Consider the following 14,212-nt stretch of genomic DNA (forward strand, 5'->3'; position numbering starts at 1 on the left):
ATAATTTATAAGTATTCATGTATTATATTACACATGTCATGTGCCCGATAGCTAGTATTTATTAAATATTTAAAATGGTTCTTACATATTTTAAAGCTAAGTGGCATTACGTGGGAAATCAATTTAGCTGGAACAAAAAATTTAGAAGGAAAGGAAGATAGAAATAAATAAATACTTATTAAATTAGAGTAAGTATATTTGGTCAAATTAAACTAATTGTGTCTATAATTGAATGGTAGATTTACATAAATGAAAGATAGTTCTTCATTTTTAATGTCGAACATGAGTGTCACAACATACTCGATTTAAAACTCAATGAAAAGTTGTCAATTCACCATTTTCCCAATTTTAAGCCCATTGTTTTGTACCTTTTTTTAACTTGTACATAACACTTAAGTTTGTTATTAATCTCTTAAACTCTCTTATATATATTTAATATCTTATTATTGAGTGATAATAGTCCAATTTAGTCAATTTCGAGCGCAAAGCGGCATTAATGATGCCACGTCCTTATTAACTGTAATTAATTACTCAAAAAATTAAATGATTAATAGTAGCGCGATCGGACTTTGTGGGGGCTTAAATAAGACGGGCACTTGGATTAAGTGGTCCCAAATTAGGTTGGAATCACATTAGTCGTTCTGCTTGAAATGGACATATTGTTTAAAATCATTTCTTAATCTATTCCCTAAAGTGGACAAGTCTGCTCGATCAAAATTAGAGAGAAAACGAACTAAAACCGTACGTGCATTAATGTGCAGAACTGATGAATTATGACCTCTAATCTCTGTCATTATCATTAAACAACTGTCAAGCCTATCCACAAGCTAGCTGTCTTAATTATTTTTGATGTTTTACCAATTTTATATACAAAATTTACTGTATATTTTTGATTGAATGTGATTATATATATACACATACGGTGATAAAGATGGGCTCACCTAAAAGTGAGTCAAAGCAACGAGAATCGGTTGACGTGAAGGTTAAAGTTAAACGATCAAAGTTACAGAATTAAACGGATCTAGAGACTAAGGATCAGACAGAGTTGGCCGAGCAGGCTCGCAGCACTTGTCAGACGTGAAAGGTCGACCAGACCGTCCGAATGGTCGTCCTCCGCAACATGCAAATGAGATTAGGAGTGAAGTACTAGGTTATCCGACTCACCGTCCTTGTCGATCGGAACTCTTACCTAAGAGTTGATCGGACACAGTGCACTTCTTTGACAACATGAAAGTCGAGTGAAGAACAGGTCGGTAGCTGCATTCTGTATGGCCGAACTGGCAATATACCGACCGAGCGACTGTCAGTCGGCCTACTACGGGACCCAACTACTTGTCATATCATCTCTTTTGGAAGTTTGTGCTGGAAATGAGATGTCACATATATTGGCAGGGCTCGTTTAAGAAAATGTGTCGGTGGCATTTTATAATATGTGCTTTATTAGGAAAGCTTTGGGAAATATGTTAATGCTTTGAGATGCGGGCATAACTCAACAATGGTGGCAAAAGGTGAATATGCTCGCCCTAGTGCTCCCGCAAACCTGTCCCAGGGCCAATACGGAGAAGGTAAATCATGAGCGGCTACTAGCCTTTGAAATAGTAACTAGCACATAAGAGAGACATTTATCTCGGCTTTGTCGAGATTCGAACCCCAGACCTCATGGTGGCAACACCTCATGCGCTACCCACTAGACCTATCCAAGGAAATAGGCATAACTCAACAATGACGCTATAAAAGGAGGTCTCCATCTACAGTCGGAGATATGTGATGCTTTTTATTTGAACACGCTATTTGCTACGGTTCATAGCTACTATTTTTCCCTCTTAAATTGAGCACTGACTTGAGCGTCGGAGGGCTAATGCCAGGGACCCCTTTCTTGGTCCGGTAATAATGCTCCTTGTGTTGCAGGACAACGCAGAGTTTTCAACAAGTCAGCAGCAGAGCCACGTTTCCAGTTCACTGCCTTCGTCAATTTTGGACAGGATCATATTTTGACGTCTAGAGTTGCCTCCGTCTCCTCCAACTTCTTCGCCAAGACCCGAGCCTCCTTGTTCTCGATGCCCAGATTTTCAATGGCTCTGAGCTTCCGGGTGTTCGCCGAGCTGATATTTGCTTCAAAATTATAAGCTTGCTTCCTCAATTTCTCTAGCTCAACGGATTGATCATGGTTTTTATCCTTTTTTTCACGGTCAATGCTCGTTCGAACCCAAGGAGCTGCTCGGACTGCTTCTCTAAGTCCTCCTTCAGTTGGGTAGCCTCTGCAGTTAAACGTTTGATCAAGACTCTGTGTTTTCTTGTGGTTTTTGTTTTCGATTTCTTATTTACTTTCCGTTGCGTTCGCAATCATGATTTTAAAAAAAATGAGAAAATAAGTTTTTGAAAACCACGTGATTCATCCCCCTCTCACGTGCGTATCGATCCAACAAGTTGGACTTGCAGCCTCCTTCGACTAAACTTGAGGGGAAAACTTGTGATACAGTGATGAAGATGTGCCCATAAAAAACGGGTCAAAGCAGTGAAAACTAACTGACGTGGAGATCAAAGTCAAATGGTCAAAGTCACAGAGTCAGACGAACTTGGAGACTGCAGACAAGGCAGGGGTGCCCGAGCGAGCTCGCAGAGCCGGTTGGATGTGAAGGGCTGACCAGACCGTTCGAATGTCCGTCCTCTATAACTTGCAAATGATGTTAGGAGCCAAGTACGTACTAAGTTATCCGATCTATCGTCCTTGCCGATCGGACCTAATGGTCGATCGGATATAGTGTGCCTCTCTGACAATATGAAAGTCGAGTGAAGAACAAATTGATAGTTGCATTATGTACTGCTGAGCAAGCAATATACCGGCCGAGCGACTATCGGTCAGCCTACGGCAGGACCCAACCACCTATTATATTGTACTATTTTGGAAGTTTGTGCCAGAAAAGACTGAGAATATCCCGCTGGCAAATCGTCTTTTAAAACCTTCCAGCTTGTCGAGTCACAGAGATTGGCGGACTCGTTTAAAGAAAGATGTCAGGGGCACTTTATGGCCTGTCCTTTCTTAGTAAAGCTTTGGAAAACATGCTAATACTTTAATATACGTGCATGACATAATAGTGATATTATAAAAAAGTCTCCATTTACATGCGGAGGTATGCGATACTTCTTATTTGCATATGTTATTTGCTACCGTCACAATACTATTTTCTCCTCTTAAATTGAGCATTGACTTGAGCGTGGCAATATCGAGGATCCCTTATCTTACCCGATACTAATATTCTTTATGTTGTAAAACAGTATAGAGTCTTAGATGAGTCTGTAGCATAGTCATATTTTTAGCTTACCATATATGTTAATGAAAGAATAGGTACCTGAAACAGGAAGATAAGTAGAGTAGAAATCATACAAAGAACATTGATACAATTAAATTACTATGCGCTTGCAATAACAATAAATAGTTAGTTAACGATGATTCCTATAGAAGCAAACAGATATGTGCAAACTCATCTTAATTTAATCGCAGAAGCACATACGAGTTCAGACCGGGCGACAACGTTCAAAAGTACAAACAACAATTGAACTGGATAAACATATATGATTTGGAAAACAAGAAACAGATCTGATCAGGGATAAGAAATATTATTATCTTTTTCTATACTTCTATTTATTATTATCATTTTAAAAAATTATGCCTTTCACCCATCAAATTAACTTCCTGAATCAGTGAGTGAATCTTGGAAGGTAGTGGTCTACAAACCACTCGTGTCCTCTCCTTTCACAGATGACACATGCTTGTCATATTTACACCGATTTCTCAGTTAACATCAACATCAGATACACAAATCAAACTGAAATATTGATGAAACTATCATTTATTTATTTATTTTAATTTATTTTTAAAAAATAAATAATAAAAAAAATCAGAAATCAGACTCCCTGGGTGGTGGAAGGAATGGGATCCACTGACCACTGCTGTCCTCTCCGTCCTGAGATAACAAAAGGTTGTCATATTCCCGCCCTTTTCTTGGTCAACATCAACAGCGTTGAGCCCTGCACAATCCCATGCACGCACGCAGTCCTGTGCGTCCCCTACGGCCTCGCTCTTCTCTGGCCATTTCATGCCCCAGTCATGGCTACTCCATCACCATGCCTGCCTGACTGCCGGCTCCATCAAAACATTCAATCGTAACTGTACTTGAAACCCGGCCAACCCTGCATGCCCTAGGCTGACATCACGCTCGCGTCGACGTTCTCGGCCCGCCGTTGACCTGCGGTGAGGCCCCCGGTTAAGGCGTGGCTTCCGTGTTCGATGTCGGGTCCGCGACTCCCGGTCAGACGACGGCGACTGCGAGTTCCATCTGGAACGCGGCAGGAGGAGGGACGGCCACGATTCGGTCGTCGACGCGGCCGAAGCCACGTGGGCCCCGCGATACCGGGAGGGTCGGATGTGGCCCCTCGAGATTCGCGCTCCACCCCTTCCTCCTCAGTCCTCGCGCGACAACCTCTGACCTCGCTGGAAATATTCAATACGAAGAGCGAGACACATGGTGTGGTGTGGTGCGGTGAGGATTCTCCCTGTGTACCGCTCTGACGCCACCCTCCCTAATAATACCCTTCTACTCTCCTCTTGCTCGCTGGGTCCCGCACTGAGATTGCAAGGTAGGTGTGAAAATGGGTAAGCGTTCGCGAGGGCGGAGAAGAATAGGATCGTTAACTGCTGTCATGCACACGTGGATTCGAAGACGTGGGAGCCACGCTGTCTCGGATCCGGTCACCAGAGAAGGCCAATAGAGCAGCCTCCAGTTCATCCGTCCCCTGTCGAAGCAACACGTAGGTGCGCGATTCAACCTGAGAGGCGAGGAGAGGAGAGGGGAAGGATGAAACTGGGAGTTGGAAGGAGGAGAGGGTAAGGCCGACAACGTGAAGAGAGCAAGGGAGTTAAAAGGAAAAAAACAAAGTTGAAATGAAATATAGTATAATATAACAATATGGGTATAACAAGGAGAGGTGGGGCCCATCCACCGCCTACTTCGCTGTCGAGATCACCATCACATTCACACCCATGCATTTCTTCCTCCTTTCCTTCCTTTGACTTGCTTCTAAAATCTAATCCTAACCCACCCTCGTCCTGCAACGTTATTGATCAACTCCACCCTTCCCACGCCTCCTCTCCAGGTCGCTGAACAAACAGCTAGCGTCGGAGCTAATTAAAACGATGGAGAAGGGGACGGTGAGCTTGCTTCCATTTTAGCAGCTTTTGAGAGCCATAAAGTGTACTGTTATCGTACAGAAGAGGAGGGAGGAAAAGGGGAGGGAGACAAGGCGCCGCCTTCCTTTTTCCTTTTTTAAGCTAATTTTTTCTCCCCACCGGCCGGCCCTCGTTTTCATTATTCTCTAAGCCTCCCTGTTTGTTTCGCCACAGTACTGTTCCATTTCCTGCGGTTGAATATTACGAGCTCGAGCAAGTCTCAATTTGGTTTACGACCTAAAGGAATCGAATTTAAAGAGTTCAGGAGTGCAAATTCATGGATCCAATCACACACCACCGTCCTCCTCCGTTTCATGCCCGGGACTTCCACCCTCTGCGCCATTTCCAACACCTTCACCAGCAGCAACAGCAGCAGTTGAAGATTGATCAGGAAGATCATAACGACGGCATCGGTGCGGGCCTCCAGCGCGGGAAAAAACGGGAGCACGACGAGGGAATCAATGATGGGGGCAGCAATAACGACGGCAATAACAATGGCGGAAGCGATTCCAAGGAGCCTGTCCCCACCAACTCCGGAGGGGCAGGGGAAGGCGGGGGCGAGATCCTGCGCCGCCCGCGCGGACGACCGGCTGGTTCCAAGAACAAGCCGAAGCCGCCAATCATCATCACACGCGACAGCCCCAACGCGCTGCGGTCGCACGTGATGGAGGTCGCAGGCGGGTGCGACGTGGTGGAGAGCGTTTCCGCGTTCGCGCATCGCCGGCAGAGGGGAGTCTGCATTCTGAGCGGGAGCGGGTCGGTGGTTAACGTGACGCTGCGGCACCCCGGGACGGCGGGCGTTGGGGCGGTGGTGAACCTGCACGGCCGGTTCGAGATCCTGTCGATGTCGGGGTCGTTTCTGCCGCCGCCAGCGCCGCTCGCGGCCAGCGGGCTGGCGATCTACCTGGCGGGCGGGCAGGGGCAGGTGGTGGGTGGCACCGTGGTGGGGGCGCTCATTGCGTCGGGGCCGGTGATCATAATGGCGGCGTCGTTCGGGAACGCGGCGTACGAGCGGCTACCGATGGAAGAGGAGGAAGCAGCTCTTCCGGCCTCCGGCGGCGGTAGGATGGGGTCCCCCAGCATGGTGGACCAATCGCCGCCGCCACACCAGCAGCAGTTGCTCGATCCCAGCGGGGCCAACCACGCGCTGCTCCACGGCCTGCCTCCGAATCTTCTCAACACCATGCAATTGCCGTCCGACACTTACGGCTGGGCCACCGGCAGCGGTGGCGGCGCCGACGGCAGTGCAGCTCGCGCGCCCTACTGATCGAGGAAATTACATAACTCTCACTTGGTAATCAAATTAGCTCCTTGCTCAAATTTTCGGAATTAAGAAGGACAACGTACGCCAATCAAATTAAATACCTCATCGATCTGTTCAGGCTTAACTTGCTCTTCTGTCCTATTTCAAGCATGACTTAATCTTCTCTAGCTCTCTCGTTATTTGATATATATCTCAGTTTTGTCATTTGCATGATCGCATAGGATCATAATGCTCGATCGTCTCTCTCTCTCGTTTTGGAAAATTAAGCCTCTTACAAACTATGAACCATTAAGGTTTAATTTTCGTCTACTATTGGGAAGTCTTGTAGCTTAATAATTGTGTTTCACCCTCTTTTTAACATGATGCATTCATATGATCATCTGAGACAGCTTAAACCTGCTGTATACTTAGTTACATTGCATGATATGGTATTTTTGGAGTTACAATTGTTATCTTCCTTAGTTTTCATATATGCTTTCTAGCTAGTGATTAGCTTGTGCATATTGAGCCTGCAACGGAATGAGGTGTGATGAGATCAGGAGAATGGGAGGAGGTGCAGTGCCAGTGATGAATTAAGGAAGGCAGTAACTTAAGGAGGGGGAGCCGGGGAGGTGTATTGGCAACACGTGCAGTCTTCTCAAGTGGCTAGTTCCAAGACAGTTGACTAGGTCCGATTTACTCGCATCTAATTTGATCTGGAATAACAAAAAATAGATAAAGTAGATATCTAAGATTGATGCTAAATAAGAAATATAATATGATTCCGTTCGGAAGTTGAATCGGATGAAGACGAGTTTTGTTGTGCGAAAAATTGATGGAAAGTCGTTGAAGTGCCGAATCTACCTGGTACCCCCCTGAAACGGTTCACACGGGTGGTTGACGGCTAGAGATGATCAGAACGACGACGTTGTTACCCTGCGCACACTCAGTCAGATCCATCAGTCGTTAGAGACCATAAACCAGGGAAAAGTCCCCGGGTCAGGCCCTCCAACGCTCAAGTCAGGTACTTTTTCCCCAGAAATCATAGAGAAATGACGAAAAGTAGAGACTAGTGAGAAATGACGAGTGAACGTACCTGCATAAGGGACAAGACATCTCTTTTTATACTGCAACGGAAGTTTCTGGGTCTGACGGGTGTCAGGGAATATCGGCTGTCAGGCTTTGTCTGGCGGTAATTGACACGTGACTTTTTTTGATAGGCTGGCGGCAAAATCGAAGGTGTATGGAGCCCCGACTGTTGGCATATTCTCTGACACTTTGATTATTCTCTCTGACAAGCAGTTACGATTCCATGGCTGATTTGTCTTGTAGTGTCTGACCGTCGAGCCTGTGTTTCCGAGATCTGGGCTCGCCCTGCTTTTATATACTTTGTTTGCTATCTCTGGTCTGCACATCTCGATCTGCACCCTGGGTCTGTATCCAGACCTCTGATCCTTGGCTCGGCTGTTCCGACCTGCACGCTGGGTCTGTAAGCAGACCTCTGATCCTGGGCTTGGCTGTTCCGACCTGCACGATGGGTCTATAAGCAGACCTTTAATCTTTGGCTTGGATGTCTCGACCTGCACGCTGGGTCTGTAAGCAAACCTCTAATCCTTGGCTTGGCTGTTCCGACCTGCACGCTGGGTCTGTAAGCAGACCTCTGATCCTTGGCTCGGTCATTCCGACCTGCACGTTGGGTCTCTAAGTAGACCTCTGATCCTTGGCTTGGATGTCCCGACCTACACGCTGGGTCCGTAAGCAGACCTTTAATCCTTAGCTCGGCTGTTCCGACCTGCATGCTGGGTCTGTAAGTAGACCTTTAATCTTTGCCCTTAGCTGTACCTGGGCCGCGGGCCCGTTTATTACTTACTGTTAGGGCTGGTCTTATAATCGTCCCCTCCTTTGACCACCCTTGAGACTTTGACTTTTACCACGTAAGCTGGACTTTTGACCTCCCTACTGTCCATGTCAGCCAGACTGCTGACCGGCCACGGCGACCTAACTTCTGACCTTCCTTACCTCCACATCAGCTTGACTGCTGACCGGCCACGGAGGCTTGACTTTTGACCCTCCTGGCCTCCACATCAGCTTGACCGCTGACCGGTCACGGAGTCTTGACTTTTGACCTTCCTGGCCTCCACATCAGCTTGACCGCTGACCGGTCACGGAGGCTTGACTTTTGACCTTCCTGACCTCCACATCAGCTTGACCGCTGACCGACCACGGAGGCTTGACTTTTGACCCTCCTGACCTCCATGTCAGCTTGACTGCTGACCAGCCACGGAGGCTTGACTTTTGACCCACTTGTGGCCTTGACTCATGACAACATCATCCGATCGACCCCATAAAACATGCACCGTATCATAATAAACTAGATACCGGGTCGAATTTTATAGTGGTAAATACATTTTCAACTTATAATATAATTTTAGATGTCGATCGGTGCTGAATTAGTTTTGAACCATCGTTTTTACATTCTGTCAGCAGATCAAATTTTCGGTTGACAATTCGGTTGACGGGATAAAAGGAGATTAATTGGTGGCACATAAGTGTTATGTGGAGGTAGTAAAAATTGAAGCTCGCGCAGCTCAGAAATTTCAACGAGTGGAAGTTAACGTTATTCAAGAAACTCTCCCGACTTTGGTTTACGAAAAAAAGGAGGAAGTGCAAATTTATCTTAGTCAATAGGAAGTCACCACTCAAGTAGCAGGCGATCTAATCCCAAAGAACAAAGCTCAGCTGATCGCGTGTTTAACGCACAATAATAATGTCTTCGTCTAGTTGTCTCAGGAACTCAAGGGTATCTCGCCAACTATAAGGGAGCATGGGCTTCATGTCCGTCCAGATGCTCAACCGGTTAAATAAAAAAGTGAGATTTTAGAGTCAAGTAGAACTAAACCATCCGAGTGGAGGTGGGCAAGCTATATGAAGTCGGGCATATCCGTTAAGTATAATCCCCGAGCTAGTTAACAAACCTTGGTGTCTAAGCCTGGAAACTAGTGGTAAGTCTGGTGGATTTCAAAGATCTAAACAAGGCGTGCCCAAAAGATTACTATCCTCTGCCATGCATTGACCAGATGACAGACTCAATTTTCGGCTACGAGTTGATATGTGTGTTGGATGTGTACCATGGCTACCATCAGGTCCCTTTGGTCAAAAAAAGATCAAGAAAATGTTAGTTTCCTCATTGCTGAAGGAACTTACTGTTATAATGTTATATCGTTCGGACTAAAGAATATAAGAGCAATATACTAACGACTTATAAACATGGTGTTCCGAAGGCAGATCGAAGAAACATGAAGATATACGTGGATGATATACTAATCAAGTCCCTTGGAACTATCGATTTATGCGTAGTCATAGAAAAGATATGTCAAACTTGAGAAAATATGGACTCAAGCAGAACCCCAATAAATACTTATTCGGGGTTTAGAGTGAATGCTTCTTTGGCTACATCATGGCAGTGTGAGGAACTGAAGTCAATTCGAACAAGGTGAAAGTTCTCCAAGATTTGACCCCGCCACACAATTTGAAAGAGGCACAACGCGTGACCGAACGAATCATGACTTTATTTCAATTCATCTCAAAGTCATCTGATTGGAGTCTACCATTCTTCAAGATATTTCGCCAAGTCACTAAGTTTCAATGGGATGCGGGGTGTGATAATATGTTGGAGGACCTTAAAATTTATTTGTCTACTTTACTTGTACTTGCAAAACCCACAATTGATGAGCCACTCTAGGTATACCTATCCACCAATGAAAGAACTGTCGGGTCGGTATTGGTACGACAGGACGACCAAGAGCAACAACCTGCATATTTTCTAAGCATTTAATAAAAGATGCTGAATGTCGCTACATCACTCTCGATAAGTTAGCATATGGGTTAGTTTTGACCACTCGTATGTTACACCCTTAATCTCTCTCTCATCCTATAATTGTATTAAATAACAATGTCATAGGTCGAGTGCTCATCAACCCAGAGGCTTCAGAAAGATTGATCAAATCGACTACAAAACTAAGTGAATATGACATACAATATCAACCCCTATCAGCTATCAAAGCTCAAGCCTTAATAGATTTTGTGTCAGAGATACAAAGCCCCAAGCCAGAAGAAACTTAAAGAATTTATGTAGATAGATTGTCCACTTGGCACGACAGTGGAGTCGGAATCCTTATGATATCCCCATGTGAAGATAGAATGTAACTGTTCATTTAGCTAGAGTATCGAGCCACCAACAAGGAAGCGAAGTATGAGGCATTAATCGTCGGTCTGCATGCAACAAAGCATGTGGGGGCTTCCCGAGTCCTGATTTATTCATACTCTCAGTTAGCTGCTCAACAATTATCAGATAACTTTGAAATAAATAATGATCGATTAAGATCATATATAGAAGTGTTCGAGAAGTTAAAAGCAGAGTTTCAAGAAGTAGTGCTACAGAAAATTTCTCGATCGAAGAATCAGTATGCAGGCAAGTTTGACAAGTTGGCTAGTGTTGGATCGAAAAGAATACTAGAGGGGGGGGGGGGAGGTGAATAGCGATCGTTGAAAAAATGGTTATCGAGTCAAAGTACGCAGCGGAAAATAATAACGAAAACAATGCTAACACACCAAGTTTTAATTAGTTCGAAGTCTTTGTCGACTCCTACTTTAAGGCCTGCATGTGAGAGTACTTTCGTTCGGCAATCCACTAATAGTTAGCAAAAGAGTTACACAATAAGTACAAAAAATATAAAATAAAGTTACCGACAACAAAGAAAAACAAAAATCGAGTCGCAGGTTGTCGGAAAAGCTTCACAGCATCGTAGGAGCGTCTTTGGAGTAGCGCACAAGAAAGCAGTTGCAAATAGAAGTTGTGTCTTGTGCTTCTGGTGGAAGGCTGCTTATATAGGCAATTCTAGGCGCCTGGATCCCTTCCGAGTGTCTGGACTGTGACTTCAGTCATCCAATTAACGCACTCTAAGCTGATGATAAGATAGATTTTGGGCATTCCGGTCGCCCGGACGACTTTCGGGCGCTCAAATCCCTTCCGAGTGCCCGGACAAACTTTTTCAATAGCTTTTATTTCCTACCAAATGAAGTTAGTCCGAGATAATAAAATTTATATTACCCTGCAAAACAAGTGTTAGCAAAATTATAGTCAAAAGTAGTAATTAGATTCTGTCTCCTTGAGAACAAAATCTAGTCAAGATTTAAATTTAGATTTTCCAAATGGATCTTAGTTGGATCGACGCCTATTGTTCCCTCAAACGGGGAATGTGTCTTCACCAAGGCACTTTCCTTTAGTGGTGAAGGCCTTTGGAAAAGAAAAATCTAGAGGTGAAAGGCTTTGGGGGTGCCCCTGTAGTTCCTTTTAAATTTTAAGTTTAATTTAAATTAAATTTTAAGTTTAAGTTTAATTTACATTTTAAAATTTAAGTTTAATTTAATTTAATTTTTAATTTTTAAGTTTAATTTAATTTTTAAGTTTAAGTTTAATTTAATTTTAAGTTTTAATTTAATTTTAAGTTTTAATTTTATTTTAAATTTTAAGTTTAATTTAACTTTTAACTTTAAGTTAAATATAATTTTGAATTTAAGTTTAATTTAATTTTTAAGTTTTATGTTTAATTTAATTTTAAGTTTTAATTTTATTTTTAACTTTAAGTTTAATTTAATTTTTAACTTTTAGTTTAATTTAATTTTAAGTTTAATTTTTAAATTTAAGTTTAATTTTTAAATTTAAGTTTAATTTAATTTTAAGTTTAATTTTTAAATTTAAGTTTAATTTAATTTTAAGTTTTAATTTTTTTTAACTTTAAGTTATTTAATTTTAAATTTTAATTTTATTTATAACTTTAAGTTTAATTTAATTTTATGTTTTATTTTCAACTTTAAGTTTAATTTAATTTTTAACTTTAAGTTTAATTTAATTTTAAATTTTACGTGTAATTTAATTTTAAGTTTTAATGTTATTTTTAACTTTAACTTTAATTTAATTTTAACTTTCAGTTTAATTTAATTTTAAGTTTAAATTTAATTTTAATTTAATTTAATTTTTAAATTTAAATTTTTGTTTAAGTTAATTTTAAGTTTTAATTTTATTTTTAACTTTAAGTTTAATTTAATTTTAAATTTTACCTTTAATTTAATTCTAAGTTTAAGTTTAATTAAAATTTTAATTTCTTAGGCATCTCACTCGATCTATGTTTTCAATAAGAAAACCCTATAATTTTGTGAGATGAGTTAAGTTCAATTTCAGGGTTTGATTTAACTTTGTGTTAGATTCAGGTTTAACTTTGAATGCACTGAGCACGTCGACTCATTTTCCGTACCACTCTTCTCACACGCTACGTCTTTCATTCGACTTCTTGTGTTACTAAGTCCCTGCATATTAAGACACTAGGCATAAAAATTTATAGAGTCAAACTTAACTCCGTTGATTATATCAAATCAATATGGAGTACTTCAAATCTCTTCCTTTTTTTATATGCATTAATTCAAGTTAAATTAGAATTAAAATAAATAAATAAAAATATTTAATTGCATATTTATAACAAGAAATAAATTTACAATAAAAAAAATTAAATCTACCCTTAATATCTAATTTCTTGCTCTTTGAGTGATCATCGAAAATATGTTAGGAAAAATATGAAAAAAGAGTTAGACAAATATTGAAAAATTTTCTACAGGTTTTAAATAGAGTATACAAAAACTTATTTATTTACTGAAAATAATTTTCAAAAGGAATAAGTTTTATTAATTAATCCACAATTTTAGAAAAAACAATTTAAAGTTTCAAAAAATCTTAAATTTTTTTGTCAATAACAATTATAAGTAATCAAAACATGATAAAAATTTCATACACAAAATATTTTTATTTTAACCATAATAAATATTTGAATAGATAAAATTATTTTTGAAACTAAATATTAAAAAATAATTTTTGAGTCCTAAAAATTTGATTGATTTTGTCTACTCATTGAAAATACAAGGGTAATTTTTTTTTTGAAAAATCAAGTTCTTCAAAATTAATTTACAAAAAATTAAATTTTAAAAATTTATTTATTTTTTAATTAAAAATTATAAAAAATTAATTACTAGTCGAAAATTTTGAAAAACAAAATTACACTAATAACTAAGACAGTAGCACACTCAGAAGTTGGAATTCAACCTTACCGTTTGCCATGAACTCGGTTTACTTCTTTTTGTTCCATAAATGTTCTTTCCTTTCATCTCTGTTCTTATCTCTAGACACTTCAAAATCATATTTATAGTTAGTAAAATGTCGAAATCAATTTTAAAGTGTAGCTCCATTTTTCGCTTCCATAGTGTGAACTCCCCCTCAAATTTTGGCTGGTAGATGAAAGATCCAGTCATTTCCTCATTGCTTCAGTTGGTGGTTAGTACTTCTAAAGTGAACATTGCTTTGATACTAATTGTAGATCTCAATAGGCCGGCTAGAAGGGGGTGAATAGTCTATAATTTAAAATTAAATTCTCTTGCTATTGAACTTAGTAAGGACATAATATTAATTATAATAAATGCATAGAAGTAAAGTAAGAGAAAAATTTGAGTTTACTTAATTTATATCCGGAGAGATTGCTAATCCAAGGTGTTGAAAGCTCCACTAAGATCTCCCTTAAGAAATGCAGAGTAACCTCTTACAAACATTGAACACTTAGAACGAAGTACAGAAATGAAATATAGAGTGTGTTATACAACTTCAAGGACCAGAGTTTTATTTATAGCTCATTGGTTGA

General features: G+C 40.7%; 1 protein-coding gene across 1 annotated transcript; it reads left to right on the forward strand.

Moving 5' to 3' along the window:
* The first annotated feature begins 5,051 nt into the window (after nt 1-5,051).
* LOC122036145 (AT-hook motif nuclear-localized protein 22-like) lies at nt 5,052-6,800 on the forward strand. The gene has a single exon (XM_042595363.1). The coding sequence runs from the start codon at nt 5,505-5,507 to the stop codon at nt 6,492-6,494; it is 990 nt and encodes a 329-aa protein (XP_042451297.1). The 5' UTR covers nt 5,052-5,504; the 3' UTR covers nt 6,495-6,800.
* The last annotated feature ends 7,412 nt before the right edge of the window (nt 6,801-14,212 follow it).

Source organism: Zingiber officinale, unplaced genomic scaffold (assembly GCF_018446385.1).
Source record: "Zingiber officinale cultivar Zhangliang unplaced genomic scaffold, Zo_v1.1 ctg133, whole genome shotgun sequence".
Taxonomy (NCBI): Eukaryota; Viridiplantae; Streptophyta; class Magnoliopsida; order Zingiberales; family Zingiberaceae; genus Zingiber; species Zingiber officinale.